This window comes from Pelodiscus sinensis, chromosome 1 (assembly GCF_052426305.1).
Source record: "Pelodiscus sinensis isolate ZL-2025 chromosome 1, ASM5242630v1, whole genome shotgun sequence".
NCBI classification, from domain to species: Eukaryota; Metazoa; Chordata; order Testudines; family Trionychidae; genus Pelodiscus; species Pelodiscus sinensis.
Window position 1 is genome coordinate 7867775 of NC_143052.1, and position 18417 is coordinate 7886191.

The window sequence follows — 18417 nt, forward strand, 5'->3', positions numbered from 1 at the left end:
CATGGAGTTTCAGCCAGTTACAGGGGTAAAGTGATAGACTCACTTCTGTTCCTTTTGTTTTACGGAATGAAGTAATGTGACTGAAAAGCAGTACATTTTGAGTTGGTCAATATTGTATAGTGTAATTATTATGCTGAATTACTAACTATCAATTTTTCTTTTTAAAAATGTATACCAAGCAGTCTTGACTGCTGGTTCAGACTTCTAAATTTATTTTTTCCCTGAATATAAATGAGCAGTGTGAGATTTTAGTTTGCCTTTTTCCCCTTTTTATGTTGCAACTTTTGTCTCCAGAAGCAAATTGGACTATCCTTCTTAAATACCTCAGATATTAGACTGAGTCCTCCATTTTGTGTAATTAAATTTTTCATTGTACAAAGTCTATTTAGAATTCTTTGATTATTAGATTGAACTGACAAGGTGTGATCTGTAACTGTGCAGCTGAATATAAATCACAAGTCTGGATTTTGTGCTTTTGAATAGTTAGTAATATAAATCATAATTGAAGATTTAGTTAGTATTTACTCTTATTCAGGTGCAGTTTGTACTGCATGCCAGTAAAATGAGTTCATAATGTCAAGCAAGAAAACTATTGTAAGTTGATGCAAGCGTGTGTTTGAAATCTTAGGATAGAGCTGACTTGTATTTGTTTCATTAGGCTCCTACAAGCCACTCAATTACATAATGCAAATAAGTGAAGTTTACATTACATTAAAAGTGTACTACTTTGCTTAATACCATAGTGAATTTAAATAAGTTGAAATGTTGAATTTTTTTTTTGATAAATAAAACTTGATGCTGCCACTGCCTCCAAATCATAGTTAACTCCAACAAGTGTTTCAGAAAGCTAAGAACAGTTTCAAGTAATTTCAGGTATGCATTGTGAGAAGTATTTCAGTTTACATGAACTAGGTTTGGGGCAGATACTATTTTCTTGCCAGCTTTCATTAGTTTCTTTTTGCCAGTATCATTTAATAAGGATTTCAGTATTATCACAATTTAAAAAGAGCTGGATTTGATATTAACAGCAAATTTAGATTATTTGCAATACCAATTGGCAGCAAATAGAACTCTAATCATGGAGCAGGTACGTGGTACAGGTCTAGTTGTAGAGCTGTTATTCATGAAATAGTGTATTCACTTCTGTGCTGAGTGCCAAAGTTATGGGCATGCTGGACAATTGGTGAAAATCAACTAAAAAGTTAGAGGGGGCTTGAAAAGTCACTTATGATGAAAGAACAAGACATAAACAGTTATTGCTGAGCTTTCTCAGGGGACATGACACCAAAGACGGTCAAAGAATTTTGTAGAATAGGCATGTCAATAGAAATTTGTAATGGTAGTTGACCTCTGGACTAGAGATGTTAAAGACTAGTCGACTATCTGATAAGCATTTGCTTATCGGATAGTCTTTTGATTAGTCGACTAGTTGATTCCTGCCTCCCCCCCTTTGCTGCCTCTATAATATAGAGCAGTGTTTCCCAAATTTATTTGGCCATGGAAAACCCCACCCCTTTGTGGCCCCATCCTCTCCTTATAGACTCTCACTGGGTTGAGACAGGAAGTGTGGGCTCTGGGGTGGGGATGAGGGATTTGGGTTTGGGAAGTGCAAGCTCTGGGAGGGAATTTGGATGCAGGAGAAGGGGATGCTGGCTTGTGGAGGGGGCTCCAGGCTGGAGAGTGTTGGGCTCAGGTGGAAGGTTGGGGTGCCGAGCAAATCACAGGCTTGTGGATGTGAGGGTGCAGGAGTTTGGGTTGGATATGTGAGGGGCTCAGGGCAAGGAGACTGTGAGTATGATGGGCTCAGGACACTTTTGCCATGTGTGGATGGTGCAGGAGTGTTGTGGCAGAAGACTGAGGATGTGGGGATGCAGGAGTTTGGGAATGTGAGAGGCTCAGGACAGGGGGTTCCAGTGTATGATAGGCTTAGATTTGGGGTCAGGTGGTGCAGGAGTGTTATGATGCTGCAGTGAGATGGGGATTTCGCCCCAATTGGGGGCATGTTGGCCATGCTTCATTTTTAAATAAAATATTATGTCAAACGCAAAATGTTTTAGCATTGTCTTTATTTATGAGAGGGGTGAGGAATCTGTTTTGAGTCAGGGGACACAGACTCACAGAAAAGTCAGTTGGGGCCACACAAGTGAGATGCAAAAAAACCCCCAAGCCTCATTAATGTGGTCCCAGCTGTGCTGGTGTGGGCAGGGGACACGGTGCTAGTGGGTGCTGGGGCCAGGGAGAGGGTGCTGGAACAGGTGGCAGGGTGTTGGGGCAGGATGCTGGGCTCAGGGACATGGTCCAGCTGGGTACTGGGGTGGGTAATCCTGCATCACCTCTGGGTTCCGGGAAGTATGCGACTTCACTTCCCCTCCCCAAACAGCTGGCGTGCACGCTGCCTGAGCAGCAGGGGCTCTTGCATTCCAGCAACTTACTTCCGCGATGCCGTCCTGTGGAGGGAGAAGGGCGCAGGGAGTCCCAGTCAGAGTTGTGAACACCCGGGTCTCCTGTCCTCCACCCGCACCATGCAGAAAGGAGGCGGGACTAAGTTGCCAGGTGCCACAGCCCCAACTGTTCAGGCAGTGCGTGCTGGCTCCTTTGGGAAGGGGAAGTGCTTCCCTCCCTGCTGTGGGTCATGTGGAGTCACCTCTCTGGCACCTCCCTAGTGTGATGGCCGGGAGCAACTGTTCCCTCTGCCCCCGCCTCCCTACGCCTCTGCATCACCAGGGAGGAAGCGGAAAGAAGCGTGCTGCTTCTTTAGGAATCTGGCTAGCCGGCGCTCTCTCTTTCAGAGCGGGTGAGGGAGTGCCGGCTCTTTGCGGAACGCCTACTTTTGCTTCGCAGAACCCCAGGGTTCCGCGGAGCACCAATTGGGAAACACTGAGATAGAGGCAGCAAGCAGGGGGGAGGGGTACTTCAAAGTGGAGGCACTGCACAGCTGTGTGGCGCTGCCGCTTTGAAACCCCAAGGTGATGTTTCTGACGGGCAGCTGCCCTGGAATCCACAGTCAGCTGGGAACTCCCAGCGGCGTTTCCCTAGAACCCGGGCTCTGCTGCTTTGAAACCCCAAGGCAACATTTCAAACAGGCAGCTGCCCTGGAGTCCATGGTCAGTTGGGGATTCCCAGCGGCATTTCCCCAGAATCCGGGATCAGCTGGGGAGTCCAAGGCATCGTTTCAAAGGCACAGCTGCTGCAGGGCATCTGCTCCTTTGAAATGCCACCTCTGCGCGTTTCAAAGGTGCAATGGAGCCTGGGGTCACCTGGGGACTCCCCAACTGATCCAGGGCTCCGCGAGGCACTTCCCGAGAACTTGGGGCCGATTCTGGGGAAGTGCTGCGCGGAGCCTGGGGTCAGCTGGGGAGTCCTCAGTTGACCCCAGGTTTCTAGTAGCATGCAGCATTCAGCACTCAAAGTCCCCCACTGAACCCGGGCTCTGTGGCTTTGAAATGCACAAGAGCCCCTGCTGGGGACTCTTGTGCATTTCAAAGCAGGCACCCGTGTATAGCCCGGAGTCAGTGGGACCTCCCGCTGGCCCCAGGCTGTACGTGAAGTTCCGCATTCCTCCTCTGAAATGTACAAGAGCCCCAGCGGACACTTCAAAGGAGGAATGTGCAAGTGCCTATCGATTAGTCAGTTAACCTCATTTTAACATCTTTACTCTGGACTAGCACTCCGAGTGAAGCTATGGAATCCTCCACATTGAAGCTTTTCAAGGACTGGTTGAACAATCACCTTTCGGGGTGGCCTAGGTATACTTGGTCCGGCTTCGATGCAAGGGTTTTGGACTTGATGACCTCTCAAAGATTTGGAAGGAACATCATTTCTGTAATTGTATGATTCTCTGATGCGTGTATTTTCTAGATGAAAATAATTACTGTCTCTCTTACTGAGTGTCAAATTTGATGAAGCCGTATAGAAAATGTTGCTTATTTTTCTCCTTCCTCTAATTCAGGCCTGGGCATAATCTGGCCAGCGGGCCAAATCCAGCTCGCTAAGCCACCAGATCCGGCCCACAGAGGCGGCAGGGAGCCCCAGGCAGGCTCCTTAGCTTGCCCTGCAACCCCACGCCATACAGGGCTCCGTTTGTTTTAAAACTGGAGGGAAGTTTTAGGAGCTGCTCCACCCCCAGCACATTCCCATTGGCCGGTGTCTGGCAGAAATCAGCCAATGGGAGCGGCTTGTTGGAATAACAGGCTGCTAAGAAGAATCATGCCCTCTCTCCTGGACTCAGTTATTCATGAAGCACATGGCCAGGCAGGCTGGGAAACATTTTAAGCTCTGCAGGCAAGCAGGCTAGATTGGCAGCTGACAAGTAAATCTCTTGGCCACAGCCTGCTTTTGGCACCGCAGCCCTTTCCTGCCCCAACTCTCTGCCCCCCTCTCCTTCAGCCCATCCCTTTGTCCCCCTCTTACACACATACCCCCTTCCAGATCTGGCACCCTAGTCTCCTGCCCCAGATCACAATCCTCTCCTATTCTAGGTCACATCCCAGACCCCTGCACTTCAGTCCCCTGCCCTAGGTCACAACAGCCTGCTTTATCCCAACTCCCTCCCAGACTCCAGTCTCCCTCCTGCACCCCAGTCCCTTACCCCAACCTCCCTTCTGCATCCAACCTCCTTCCCAGACCCTGCATTTCCATTAATATAATGGAACAGTGCAGCCCTCGACCACTTTCCAAAATCTTGGTGTCCCCCCCCCATCAAAAATTATTTCCCACCCCTCTTCTACTTCCTTAAAAAAACCAAAACAACAATCATCCCAAACAGATAAACCTTTATCTACCTCACAATATTTGACGATTGACTGCCCTCAACATTTATGCAAGTGTGTAAACAACCTTGGGGAGGATGCAGATATTATTTCTCATTAATGGTGCCATTTGGAGTATGATGGTACACAGTAGCTCATTCACATAATTGTTTGTTATTTTTGCGAACGTATTTTGTTTTTGGGCAAAGGTTGTCAAATGAGTAGCCTATACGTCTCAGGGTGTCCCTAAACCACGTTCATATGGGCATGCAGAGTTTTGGCAATAATAGAAAGGAACTTTTTCATATTCAAGGCACTTATTTATAAGGTTTAAGGAAATGGACTTTCTGCTCTTTGGAAAAAAGATTAAGAGGAGACCACATCAAGGCACATAATTCTGTAGGTAGTGGCCTAATGCCAAATAAAAAAACCGAAGGAACATGAATATGAGCTAAAAAGCCCATGTTTAAAAAAATAAAGAAAATTACATCTTTTCTAAGTATAGCAATTTGTGAATTATAGTACCAGTGGGTGTAATGTATAAAAAGAGGACTCGCATCTTGAACGGCAAAGAATAGAATCCGAAATAGGTGATCGGGGTGGGAGGGTATACTCTGAGAAGTCTTAAGTGCTGCTTCTACTTTCTTCTGAAATGAAGGAACTACTGAGACTTCTATTTTGACACTGCTTCTCTTTGTGTGAAACAATGTTTCTGTAATCTAAAGGAAAACTCGTGTGTGTTTTGACTGCATCATTGATTGTGCGATAGATTAAATGCATTGATGCTGCTAGAATAATTTGGGGGACCTTGGGAAATCACTTAATGGAATTTGGTCCATGTCTGCATAATCTTTTTGCTGGAGTAATTGAAGATGCTGCTTAATAAACTTTATAAAAACTCCCAGTTGGTTGATGTGTTTCAGAGGGTTGTGTCTGAGCACAAAAATGACACACATTCTAACTGCCTTCTCCCACCCTTCCAATCTCCACCCATTTTAAACTTTTTATTAAACATTTTCCTTGGGGAAGACTTTAATATACTGTAATTCTGGTACCTTTCATAAAGTGACCCTGCACAGCATAATTTGTTCTCGGGAGCTCTGTTGGTAACTTGTACGTTCAGTGGAAATTCTGACACCTTGCCTCTTTCACTCTTTTTTTTTTAAGCCTATTAAAACAGTATTTGATATTCCATTGCCAGTGATGAACTTGTAGATATTGACTTCTGTGTTTGGCTTGGGAATATATATAAAGCTGGTGTTTTACTGGCTAAATGATATAAAATATATTTGCACATATGTGTAACGTATACATGTATTTTAATAAAAATATTATTATAAACATTTCCATTAATGTTAAGGATTGTGATATTACATTCTGCTTGTGTTAAAGACTCCCTGTGCTAATGTAATGAATATTGAAGTTCTGGGAATAATAATAATTTTCACTCAAATAGCTCCTTTCATTTAATGCTGTCAGGTCACTTTCCAAATTTTAAGAATGTCAACATAGTTGTTAAGGCCTTTTTGCAGGTGAATAAATTGATACACTAAGATGGACCTTCCCAAAAGTAATAAAGTATATCAGTGACAGAAAGGAATAGAGCTGAGAGTTTTTGAACAAGAATTCCTTTAAAAAACAATACAGAGTATGTAGATTTTAAGCATGAGATTTTAATTAGCTTTATTCCTTGTCTTGCTTAATTTCAGAGGTAATGCTGTTAAGTTTTGGGTATGATGTTGGGATATTGAATTTATATATCCATGTAACTGAGAGATGTTGATATTGAGAAATGTTGGAGATTGTTCATATTGATGGATGTCAGGGATATGTGTGTGTCTATCTCAATATATAACCTGTGGCATTGATATTGCGTATGTACAGGCAGTCCCCGGGTTACGTAAAAGATAGGGACTGTAGGTTTGTTCTTAAGTTGAATCTGTATGTAAGTCGGAACTGGCGTCCAGATTCAGCCGCTGCTGTAAGTGACCAGCGGCTGACTACAGGAAGCCCGAGGCAGAGTTGCTCTGCCACGGGCTTCCTGGAATCAGCCGCTGATCAGTTTCAACAGCGGCTGAATCTGGACGCCTGGGACAGAGCAGCTGGGGCGCTGCCGGGTAGGTTCCCGCAACTATGCCTCGGGCTTCCTGTAGTCAGCCGCTGGTCAGTTTCAGCAGCGGCTGACTTGGGGACGCCTGGGGCAGAGCAGCTGGGGTGCTGCTGGGTTGGTCCAGTAGCGCCGCTCCTCGGCGCTACTGGACCAACCCAGCAGCACCCCAGCTGCTCTGCCCCAGGCGTCCTGATTCAGCCTCTGCTGAAACTGACCAGCAGCGGCTGAATCAGGACGCCTGGGGCAGAGCAGCTGGGGTGCTGCCGGGTTGGTCCAGTAGCACCAAGAGCGGCGCTGCGGGACCAACCGGCAGTGCCCCAGCTGCTCTACCACAGGTGTCCCGAGAAAAGCCTGGTCTGCTGCGGGGGGGGAGGGGGTGGAGGGGAGCGGAGGGGCAGGGAGCACTAGGGGAGACGTGGGCGGCGGGACCGAGACGCGCCGCGGTCCCGCCGCCCGGGTCCTCTGCGTCTCCCTGGTCTGCTGGCCCCCCCCCCCCCCAGCAGACCAGGGAGACGCGGAGCAAAGCCGCGGAGGACCGCGGCGCGTCTGGGCGGTCCCCCTGCCCGGGTCCTCCGCGGCTTGCTCCGCTTCTCCCTGATCTGCTGGGGGGAGGGTCCCCAGCAGACCAGGGAGACGCGGAGCAGCTTTTCTCGACTCGGAGGACGCGGGTGGCGGGACCGTGGCACGTCTGGGCGGTCCCGCCTCCCGCGTCCTCCGGGGCGAGAAAAGCCCCGTTCGTAAGTACGGATCCGACATAAGTCTGATCCGCGTAACCCTCGGACTGCCTGTAGTGATCTCTGAAAGCTAGTAATATTTTAACACAACTACTGTACTCTTTTAATGATGTGTTTGTCCATTCAAGCTATTTGGCAATATATTTCCATTCTAAATACTTTAACCCTTTTTTATGTAGATTGAAACAAGATCAAAAGTATGTACGTGATGAAATTGGCAAAATTCTGGAGCGGGAGCGGACTGCTTCAAATGAGCATTTGACTAGAGCCATTCTTAGAGAGAGAGCTGTGACAGAAGAGGAACGCCTGAAGACACAACATTTTGTAAGTGCAACAACGTTTTTTATGTCAACGTGAAGGTTTTCAAACAAGTGTCAGTGTCCTACATTTTTTTTTTGTAAACTCATGTAAAAGACAGGGAAGTAGAAAGTTTCTTCAATAGCACTTTTCCTCTTTAGCAAATATGATTATCAGATGATTTCTTTTTGTTGCTTTGTTAATATCACAATCCGTAAAGGAGCAGCTTCTTTAAACCATGCAGTCCTTTCTTAGAGTTACTAGGATGTCGCTTATTGGGCAAAAACCTTTATGCGGGGAGAGTGTTCAAATATCTTTACTAAGAATCTGGTTCATTTTCTATATTTATGGGTTTGGAGATCAGGTTCGATTGTTATATTGAATTATTTTATACTTTGTGATAATTGAAGATACATTAACAGTATTATCGACTGTAATCTTGACTGATACTAAATTTTCAAAAGACATAGGCACCAACTCTATGGGAGATCCGAGGCTAAAGCACCCATGGGGGGAAAAAAAGAGGATGCTGACTCTCCTCCCACCTCCACCCCCCCAATTAGCTCCTCCCTGAGCGCTTCCCACCTACTGGCAGGCCCCACCAATCAGTTCCTTCCTTTACCTTCCAGCACCTCCTGCTTGCCATGATGAACTACTCTGTGGCTTGCAGGAGGTACTGAGGGATTAGGAGGAGGAGTTGAGAGCAGGACATATTCAGGAGAGAGGGCAGAATGGGGCAGGGCAGGAAGAAATGGGTTGGTGGAAGGGATGAAGTGGGGGCAGGCCAAGGGGTGAAGCCAGGGTCCATCACTCCAGAAAACTTAGAACAGTCCTACTGTCTTTCCAAGATATAATTTTTTTCATTTTATTTATACTGGAGTCTGAAATAGCATGTGTGTGCGTGTAATTTTCATGGTTAGTCCCTAAAGTTCAATGCCAGCTTATTGAAAAAGTCTGTATTGAAGAACTGTATTTCATCAGAGATTATATTTAAAACCTCTCTGATGACATCTTCGTTGTGAAATAGTGCAGTTTATTTTTCTCTGAAAATTGACATCTTAGATTGTTGTCCATTTCAAATTGTTGGATTTGTAGCTTCCCACATCAATCACTGTGTCTGCCTTTGTAGTTCTCAGAAAGAAATCCCCATGATAATTGTTTGAGGCTTGAAAGCTCCATTTTGCTAAAAAAAATTTTTTGGGGGGGCATAACCAAAGAACCAATAGATTTGGATTTTTTCAGCTTGAAAAAAAAAAAGACTTTATCTTGCAAACTAATGTATTTGGTTAAACTTCACTCATATGATCATTCCCATTGAAATCAATGGAATTGTTCATTTGTGTGGAAATAGGTATGTGAATAATCTTCAAAAATAATCATGGAGACTTTCATTTTCTGAGAACTGTTAAAAGACAGTCAGCTCATGTCTGAGAAGATTAAAGTACAGCTGAAATATTTTAAATGTTCAAATATTTTAAATGTTCAATCTGTGTAACACACATGGCAAATTAGAGTAAATTGTTCAAACTTGCACAGGCCAAGAGGTTGCTGTTACCCTAGCTCAGTGGTTCTCAACTCGTTTCGGTCCATGGACCACTAGGCCAATCAAAAAATTTTCGTGGACCACCTCCTTTTTGAGACATGGTTAAAAAAAGAGCAGACAAGGAACATTTTTGTTTGAAATTTATTTATTACTAACAGATTTTTGGATTCTCTTCACACTGACAAGCTTTTCAATGTTTGTAGTGGTGCTTGATAATGCACAACAAATATCACTTTCCACTGCAAACCGATTCCTCTGTTTGGACTTAACGTGCAACAGACACAAAAATCCAGTTTCACACATGTAAGTTGATGCAAATGGCAAAAGAAATCTGACTGCGTGTGCTGACAGATTTGGGTAACTCCCGGTCATCTTGGCCCAAACTTTCTCTATGGTAGACTGCTGATACACGTCTTGAGTCGCAAAATCATTTTTCAGATCCAAGAATTCCTCCAGCAGGTGACGCTATGGATGATGTGCCGCGTGCTTGTGAACACGGCATAAAACAGCCTAATGGTGGTGCCTGCTCACGCCATGTGACTTTGGACAATGTTCCTGTGGACCACCGAAAAAGTCGCCATGGACCACCAGTTGAGAACTACAGCCGTAGCTGAACAGAGCTTTGGAGGGTGTTTTGCATGGCTTCTTGTCTCTGTTACTTGGTTCTGTAATTCATTTATCTATCTTGTTGAGAGAGAGAGAGACAGACATTGTTTCCTGTGTACAAAAAATAAAACAAAACTTGATGCTTGCAAGTGAAAAAAGGCCTATTTTTTTCAGGAAATTCTGAACACTGAAGCTTTCCTTATCACAAATTTTAAAAAACAGGCTATTTTTCAGAAATGTCACTTTTCTTTCTTAGAATTAACTTAGCCAAGATTGTATCAGCCCCATATGCTTGGTGAAACAATCAAGAACTCATTGTTGGCTAATTTTATATTTACTGGCTAGAGGTCGAGAATTTGTTTCACGTGTAGTGTCAGGGGAAGACGCAACACAAGCATTGCTTGTTAGGAAGAGGGGGAATGGAATGATCTTAAAAAGAAATTAAGCAGTTTTTTTTCTTGTGGGTCTTCATTCAGAGATTCTCACTGCCTTCTGGTGGTGAAGGCACCATTGTGTGGAACTTGGGATGGTTCTGTGCTGTATGGGTGCCTTGCATATAGAGGCAGCCTGTCCAATTGTCCGTGGCACAGATTTCGTGCTTGGGTATAGAAGTCAACTCTCTGAATTCTGTGTCAGATGTCTCCTTGGCCATTTTTCAAATGATAATAAAAGTAAATGCAGACTATTTAAATGTGTGGCAATGGACAATCTGCTGCATTCTCGGGTACTAAGTAATGCTCACTGTCCTTTACATTTTATTTTAAAAGCTACTACTCTGTCCTTTGCTGCTAAGTTTACTCTGTTGACCCCTCTCTCACACCTCATATGTAGATGCTGGTATGCATTTAATTTGGATAAATAATAATATTTTTAAGGCAAGGGCCATATTTATGTCTGATACACAGTCATGTGAAAACCTCTGATACTATACAAATAGTTGAACCTTTTTAATTTATCTCACTTGATGTGGAATGTAAGATCAGTGGAACAAGTCTTTCCATATTATTTGTAAATTACTGCATATGGCAATAGTGCTATTGCTGATGCTTAATTGTTTTAATAGAATAAAAAAACGTAAATATTATGTGATATATGCCACCGAGTGCCAGCAATGCCCCTCTGCCATATATATATTGGCCAAACCAGACGGTCTCTTTGAGAGAGGATAAGTAGATACAAATAAGACATCAGAAATATTAATACACATAAACCAGAGGGGAACATTTTATCCTACCTGGCTACTCAGTCATGGATTTAAAAGTAGCCATTCTTCTACAAAGGAGTGTCACCACCCAATTACAGAGAGAGACTGCAGAACTGGAATTTATCTACAAATTTGAGACTGTTACCCTGGGCTTGAATAAAGAGGTTAACTGGTTAACACAGTATAAAGCAATTTCCCCTGCTGTTGGCTTCTCTGTTTTCACATCAAAAGCTATGAATGGGACATATCCCATTCATTAATTAGCTTCATTAACACGGGTCCTACACTTGACAGGTACTTCTTTTGCTGTTGTATACATCTTAGATTATTTCCATTCCAAGTTATCTGATGAAGTGGGCCTTACCCATGCAATTTCAGCTGTTACACATTTGTGAAAATAAACATTTTAACATCTCTAGATAAAAGATCAAAAATAGTTTTGTTTTATCTCTCTCTTTTGTTTTTATTTTGTCATTCCATTGTCTGTTCCCCATGGGTTGTGTTCTTGAAGAAAGGCTTAATTGTCTTATTTTTTATTTTACTCTCAAAAGATTTAGTTTTGGCATTGGTGTCATCTTTCCTGGCAAGTGCGTCTGTAGGTTGGGCCCCAGTGTAGTGGCCTGGGATGCAGAGAATTCTCAATTAGCATTCTTGATAGCAGGGTTCTCAATGAACGAAAACTTTTCTTTTTAGAGGCATATGTTATTTTAAAATCTTTTTCTTTCTTCATCTCAAAATTGTGTGCAGACCAAATGGGCTTCCTCTTATTGTGTGGTTTTAAATGTGGTAACTTTGCCACAAATAGCTTATTGACATTCCATCACTTGAATCATGAGTGTCAGGGTGAGATATGGAGAGTATGGAGGAAAAAAAAATCTATAGATAACCAAAGTGCATATTTCTGTTACCTTATAATGACCTGGCATTTGCTGTTAACATATTTGCTTCACTACCTGGGCTGAAATGAGCTGTCATTAAGCCCTTACATGTTGGAAAACAGTTTTATTGAGCTGTCAGTGACATTATAGTCTCATTTCCTATCAAAGAGTGAAGAAACATTATTCTGTCCATTTGCTTTAACCATAACATTAACAGTTGATGATGAGTATCATTTTGGATCCTCATCCACACTTGTATGTATTTTGTAAGTTGGCTGCATGTATTGTTCAAATGTTAAAATGGGAACAAGTGTTACTTAATTAAATGATTAAGTCATTTTTCCCTTTGTTTCAAAACATGTGTATTAAAATAATCATTTCTGTGGTTAGAATGCACTAATCAGTTTATTGGATATTTGCCCAGCAAAATCATATGTGAGAGGTATAATGCTTCCCTTTTTATTCTGAACACTGAAATCAGTAGGCCAAGTACTTCCCTTGATTTACTAGCACTGAGATTGGTGGAGTTACATTAGGAATGAATTTGACCCATTGTCTCAAATGAATTCTTTTTATTCAAAGATAATGTCTTCCTTTTCTGTGGCTTGATGCTCAGATGTTCTCCTGGACATTCTTGGGCTCCAAATCACTCTATGTACCTTCTGTGCCATGCCACATTTGCTTTAGTGATCTGTTTGTTTTTACCTGTCTTCAATTTGTTACCTTTACTAAGAGGAAATTCCCTGTTTTCCATAGAGTTTATATCTGATCTTTTTTACTCTTTCCTAACAGTCTTAGACTAACCATATTTCAGGGGGATAATGTAACTAGAAAATACCAGAGGGCAGATATATACCCAGTGAGATAAGGTGTTCGTCCATGAGAGAACAGAAGTCTGTTTACAAACGAGTGTTTATTGCATACCTCATTTATCCCATTCATCATTTTAATAGAAAAATGAGTCTCTGTAGATGATTATTTCAGAATTTGAAGTGGGCTACATAGCCTAAAGCAGAATGTGATTACTTATTGTAGACAGGGTAAAGCTATTTTTTAAAATCTGATCAGTGACAATAATTTATGATCACTTGCAACATAGTAGAAATAAAGGTGATTAGCAGTGGTCAGAGTAGAAAATTCGATAATACAAAACCATTGTTTTCAAACTTTGTCACCCAGCATCCTTGTAATAGTTTTTCTGTTCAGGGTCTCAGCCCAGCAGCTTGGTGAGGAACATTTCACTATTACTCTGTATTACTGTTACGTTAACTTAAGTGTCCCATTCCCATTTGTAACCACGGTTTTATTAGTTGTTGGCACATACCATGAATAGATACTGAGAACACCTTCAAAGGGAGAGATTTGTTTATAGAAGACATGGTATTCATATGTACATATGGTATTTATATGTACACTATTCACAGCGTAGTATTGAACTCATAACTAAGAATATCTTCTAGGATAAGGCCACCAGAACATACAGTGTGTGGGGTAGAGCACACATTTTGTTTATTTTTAAGAAGAGTCTGATAGATTACATGGGAAAAATGGGAATTCTGGAAATAATGCCCATAACATAAGAACTAGGGGTTATCAAACGAAATCAGTAAGTTGTAGGTTTAAAACTAACCAAAGAAAGTTCTTCTTCACACAGTGTGTAGTCAACCTGTGGAACTCCTTGCCAGAGGAGGCTGTGAAGGCTAGGCTATAACAGAGTTTAAAGAGAAGCTAGATAATTTCATGGAGGTTAGGTCCATAAAAGGCTATTAGCCAGGGGATAAAATGGTGTCCTTGGCCTCTGTTTGTCAGAGGCTGGAGAGAGATGGCAGGAGACAAATCGCTTGATCATTGTCTTCGGTCCACCCTCTCTGGGGCACCTGGTGTTGGCCACTGTCAGCAGACAGGATACTGAGCTAGATGGACCTTTGGTCTGACCCAGTACGGCCGTTCTTATGTTCTTATATGTTCTTATGTTCTATCCTCTTCCTTCCCACACACCTAGATTTGTCTCTTAATATGTTCCCCTGCACTCCATTTGTCTGTTCCTCCCACAGCTGTTTCTGTGCCACTCGTGCATATAGAATGTCCTTGTTTGAACTGGTCTCCAATGTCCCTCCTCCGCCTATTTAAATACCCCCTATAACCCTATTGTGCTGTGGCATCTACAAGAATAGAGCTAAGCAAGTCAACTGTTACACTGAGGATGCTTAAGCTTAAATTTGCAATCTGATTACTACTAATTAATTAATTAAACCTCAGTGGAAGTTGCAGATACCACCAAACCTCATCTATCATAGGTGTTTGTTGATTAACATGCCGCAAAGAAATAAAACGTTATGCGATTTAAAGGGGCCAAACCATATATTGTAAGAATTTAAAAGGTACAACAAGGAAATAGGTAAACACTCTTAATATCCCCAACCCAAGAAGAAATAAGAGGATAGAAAAGTACCCCACAAACACAAGGTATTACACAGACAATAATTACACTATCCAGCTGTCGACGATGGACGGTGATGCACCCGTCTCTCAAGCCTTTGGCTAATTAAAGCCTCTAGCGAGAGACTAGGAGGTGATCCCTCGCAGCGATGTCCTCTGCCGTGCTCTCGACCTCAAGCCTTAGGCTCCTTCCGAGCACCTTGGCGAGGAACAGAGAGGCGGTCCCTCGTAGACCCTGGGGATGGGTGGAATGCAGTCAGGTGGTGAAGTCCTTCTCCGGGGCCTTCTGCTCTTGGACTCAGGATTCACTGCTGGTAAGTTGCCTGGCGCTGTCTTCTGGTGGATTCCACTCTTCAGCTGGAATCGGCGATAGACGAGCTACTCCTGTACCCAGACTGGATACATAAAATCCCTATCTAAACTAACGCTACGCCTCCCGTCATGATATAATACCCCGGCCGCTTGAGCGTAGAACTGACACACTATACTAACGGACAGACTCGATGACGAACCTCTAACTAACCTAGCTATCTAATGAAGAAGGACAGGGGACAGGGTGGAACGCTGCAGAAGCGAACAAGCAGAGAGCGAACAGCGAGCGAACAGAGCGGGAATGCTGACCAGAACTTAAGTAGTCTCTCCGCATGAATATTTATGAGCTGTAGCTTTAAACTCATTGGACCTTGTCTGGGTAAACAAGGGCCTCTGATAGGGTGTCTGAATAAACAGTTTCTAACTGTCTGGGGTGAGAGTACTGTGTGCAGCAGCACGTGGTGACATGTGCAGCTACTTGCGTGCCGTGTGCAGCAGCACATGGTGATGTGTGCAGCAGAAGCTAGAGCCATCTATGTAAATATTCATGACAGTTATTGCATATTCAGTGTCACTGCTCATGCAAATTGATGAGAAGGCGGGGACCCCGTTACACAACCAAATACTTTTAATTAACAAACTCCATCATACTAATGCTACTTTTGATTTAAATAAACCCAATATTATTGGTGCCCCTGTCCTTCCTGGAATGCTGTAAAGGCTGTTCCTCACTCTGTCACTATGAGTGCAGAAGTTGGGGGCCCAATAGAGACCTTATACGTTGCCTCTAGAGCAGGGCTACTCGACATGCAGCCCATGGCCTGTTTGTTTGCAGCCCGTGGTGTGGTTTGGATTTATGCGGGGCTCAACACGCGGCCTGCTGGTGGGAGCCAAAACTAAAGAAAAATAGTCAATATAAGGGTCTTCAGTTGATATGCCTTTTAGTAGTTAAATTCCTGGACCGTCATTGCTCATTAAAAGTGCTGTCATATGAGTGGAAATCGGGTAAATATTGCATGTTATTAATATCAGCAGAACTGACTTACATGGAACCTGTGTGTTGTGTAGTCTTGCCTTAATCTTTGTATTCATGCCTGTCAGTGTGCAAGAAGCTATTTGCATATATTTGCATATATATTTGCATGTATATGCAACCACACTTAAGTTGCGGCCCTCGACATGTGCTGTGAGTATCATTGTGGCCCCTAGGGCTTCCAAAGTGGAGTAGCTCTGCTCTAGAGGCATTTGTTTTTAAAAACTCCCCAAAGCCACAGATTCCCAGGCTTTGGGAGGTACCCAAGGGGGGGGGGGGGAGGAAGGGACACACTTTCTTCTTGAACCTAGGAAGAAATCATTTAAGAACTTCTTCCAGACGGGTACCCCAATCTGTTTTACCACCAGAGAGCTTGGGGAAAAAAAAAAAAAAAAAGAACAAACTGTAATCTGTGATAGCTGACCTTTCACTCTTAGGCATGCATACACAGACCTCATATTTCTTTCAAGGACGCAAGAATCAGATCATAGTCTTAAAATGATGATTTTATTAACAGAAAAAAAAGATATACTTGGTAAAGCACACTGTACTTGTTTGCTAGGTGTTTTAGAGCAGCTGAGAAAAGCAGATTAAAGCACAGAGAATTACTTCCCTGGGATTTAGCTTTAAGTACAGCATACATGAGTGGGGCACATGGACTCAACACAAGAAGTTTAACCAAACAACAAAACAAAGAAAATAACCTGACTGTGTCTAAATAAACATTCCCTATCACTTATATATCCGTATCTTCAAGGTCCAGTCCATTTCTAGGCACAAGTATCTCTTTTCTAGGCATGGGTTGATCCCCCCCCCCCCCCCGCAATGCCTGTTTTTAAAAATCCCATAGATAAATAGCAGTAAGCAGATTTCCTTTCAATTCGGATCTCAACACTTTGTCTCCATTGATTTTTCCTGGCTCCCTGCCAACTTTTCCTAGTTACCTGGGTTTAACCCTTTACAGGCAGCACTTTTCCCATCCATCTCTTCCCCTCTCCCTTAGTGGACCACATCTGAAATATTTCTCTTCTATGTTGCATACCGCTAATATTTCCTCGTGTAATATTATTATGTATGTGTTTTCGTTAGGGAACGTGTCTTTTGATCTGCTTTGGGTACACCTAGCTCATTCTTCATTGATGTTAAAAGAACAATCAAAACTTCAGTCCCTGCAGATAAAAGTCATCAACTGATGAATAGCAGTTTCTTTCTCATGATCTTGGGTCCAGGAATTGAATATTTCTTCCCATATATTTTGTAGCACGTGGTTTTCTTACCAGGCATGGTATGTGTCTGTGCCTGAAGAAATGTTTAAAACATACATGTATTTGGAAAATTACATTACAGTGGTAGGCAATTTATTTTTTCTGGAAAAGTTAAGTAGTGAAGCTAATTTAAAATGGCCTGTAGATGAGGCTACATTTTCTGCTGCAGGTTGTAATCCTACTATGATTTGTCATTTGAGCTGTTTACTAGTTAAATAGTTGTTTTATTTCAACTCTGAAACCCTCCCTTAGGGTGCCTTTGAACTAAGATGAGTGAGCTGCTTTTCTTTCTTATCTCCATGTTGATACCTACAACATTCATTCAGACAATAGAACATTCTTCTGTATGAAGTAATACAAATATTTATTTTTTCCCAGTTGGTATATTTTGTGCATTTGATATCAATTTGTATGTAGTTGGTTTGTTTCCCCCTGCATAGTCATTTCCCCTTGTTTGTTGGTGTTTGAAAGATCCACAGATAAAAAAGAAAATAAATAGTGAAATGGAATTGTCAGGTGTCTAGGGGTCCTGGTGTAGGACACAAAAATTTATTCATTACCATTATTTAAAAAGTGGTTTGGATCTTGAGTTGACTCTGCTTTTAATCCAAGCAGCATTTATAGAGTTTGGCTTCTGTTCTTAATTTTCCCATAATAGTTAAGCCCAAGATATTATGAGACAAACAAAATTAATGAAGGTTTTATCCCAGCATTCAGCTAGATTATGTAGCACTTAACAAATCTTGCAATTCCATCCATTTGTTTTTTCTGTTGAATTCAAATTGAATTAATTTTTAATTCACAGCATAATACTCTCCTTTTGCGTCCCCCATACATGAACTGATTTGTTCTTGCTGCTACTTTTTTATTGAATTGCTAATAAATGTACTGTGCTGTCTCTTCAAATGAGTGCCATCACTCCTTGTCATGCACAGGCAACAGAAACACATATTGATCCTTTATACGTACATTTTTGCTTTTTCTTGAGGGATTCAATACATTAGAAAGAGGCTAGACCCATTTCTGCCCCCAGACATCATAAAGGAACAAGTTTTAAATAACATTCTTCTTTAGTTTTCAGCACAGTGCATGTGTATAAATATTCTCTCCCCTCCTCTCCTGCTTGATTACTTCTGGGCCTTTGGAGTTTGTATACCCTGCCAGTTGTGTGACACAACAAAAGTGGAATCAAAAAGTTGTCAGGTTTTGTCCTTGTAAATGACATGGTACAAATGCATGTAATGGATT

General features: G+C 42.5%; 1 protein-coding gene across 2 annotated transcripts in view; it reads left to right on the forward strand.

Moving 5' to 3' along the window:
- The window catches only part of CHCHD3 (coiled-coil-helix-coiled-coil-helix domain containing 3), a 263740-nt gene that overhangs the window by 80431 nt on the left and 164892 nt on the right, over window positions 1–18417 (forward strand). For both annotated transcript variants that reach the window (XM_006120346.5, XM_025183231.3), the window contains exon 4: window positions 7772–7916. In XM_006120346.5, the coding sequence (XP_006120408.1) occupies window positions 7772–7916 (145 nt within the window). The remainder of the gene's footprint in view (window positions 1–7771; window positions 7917–18417) is intronic.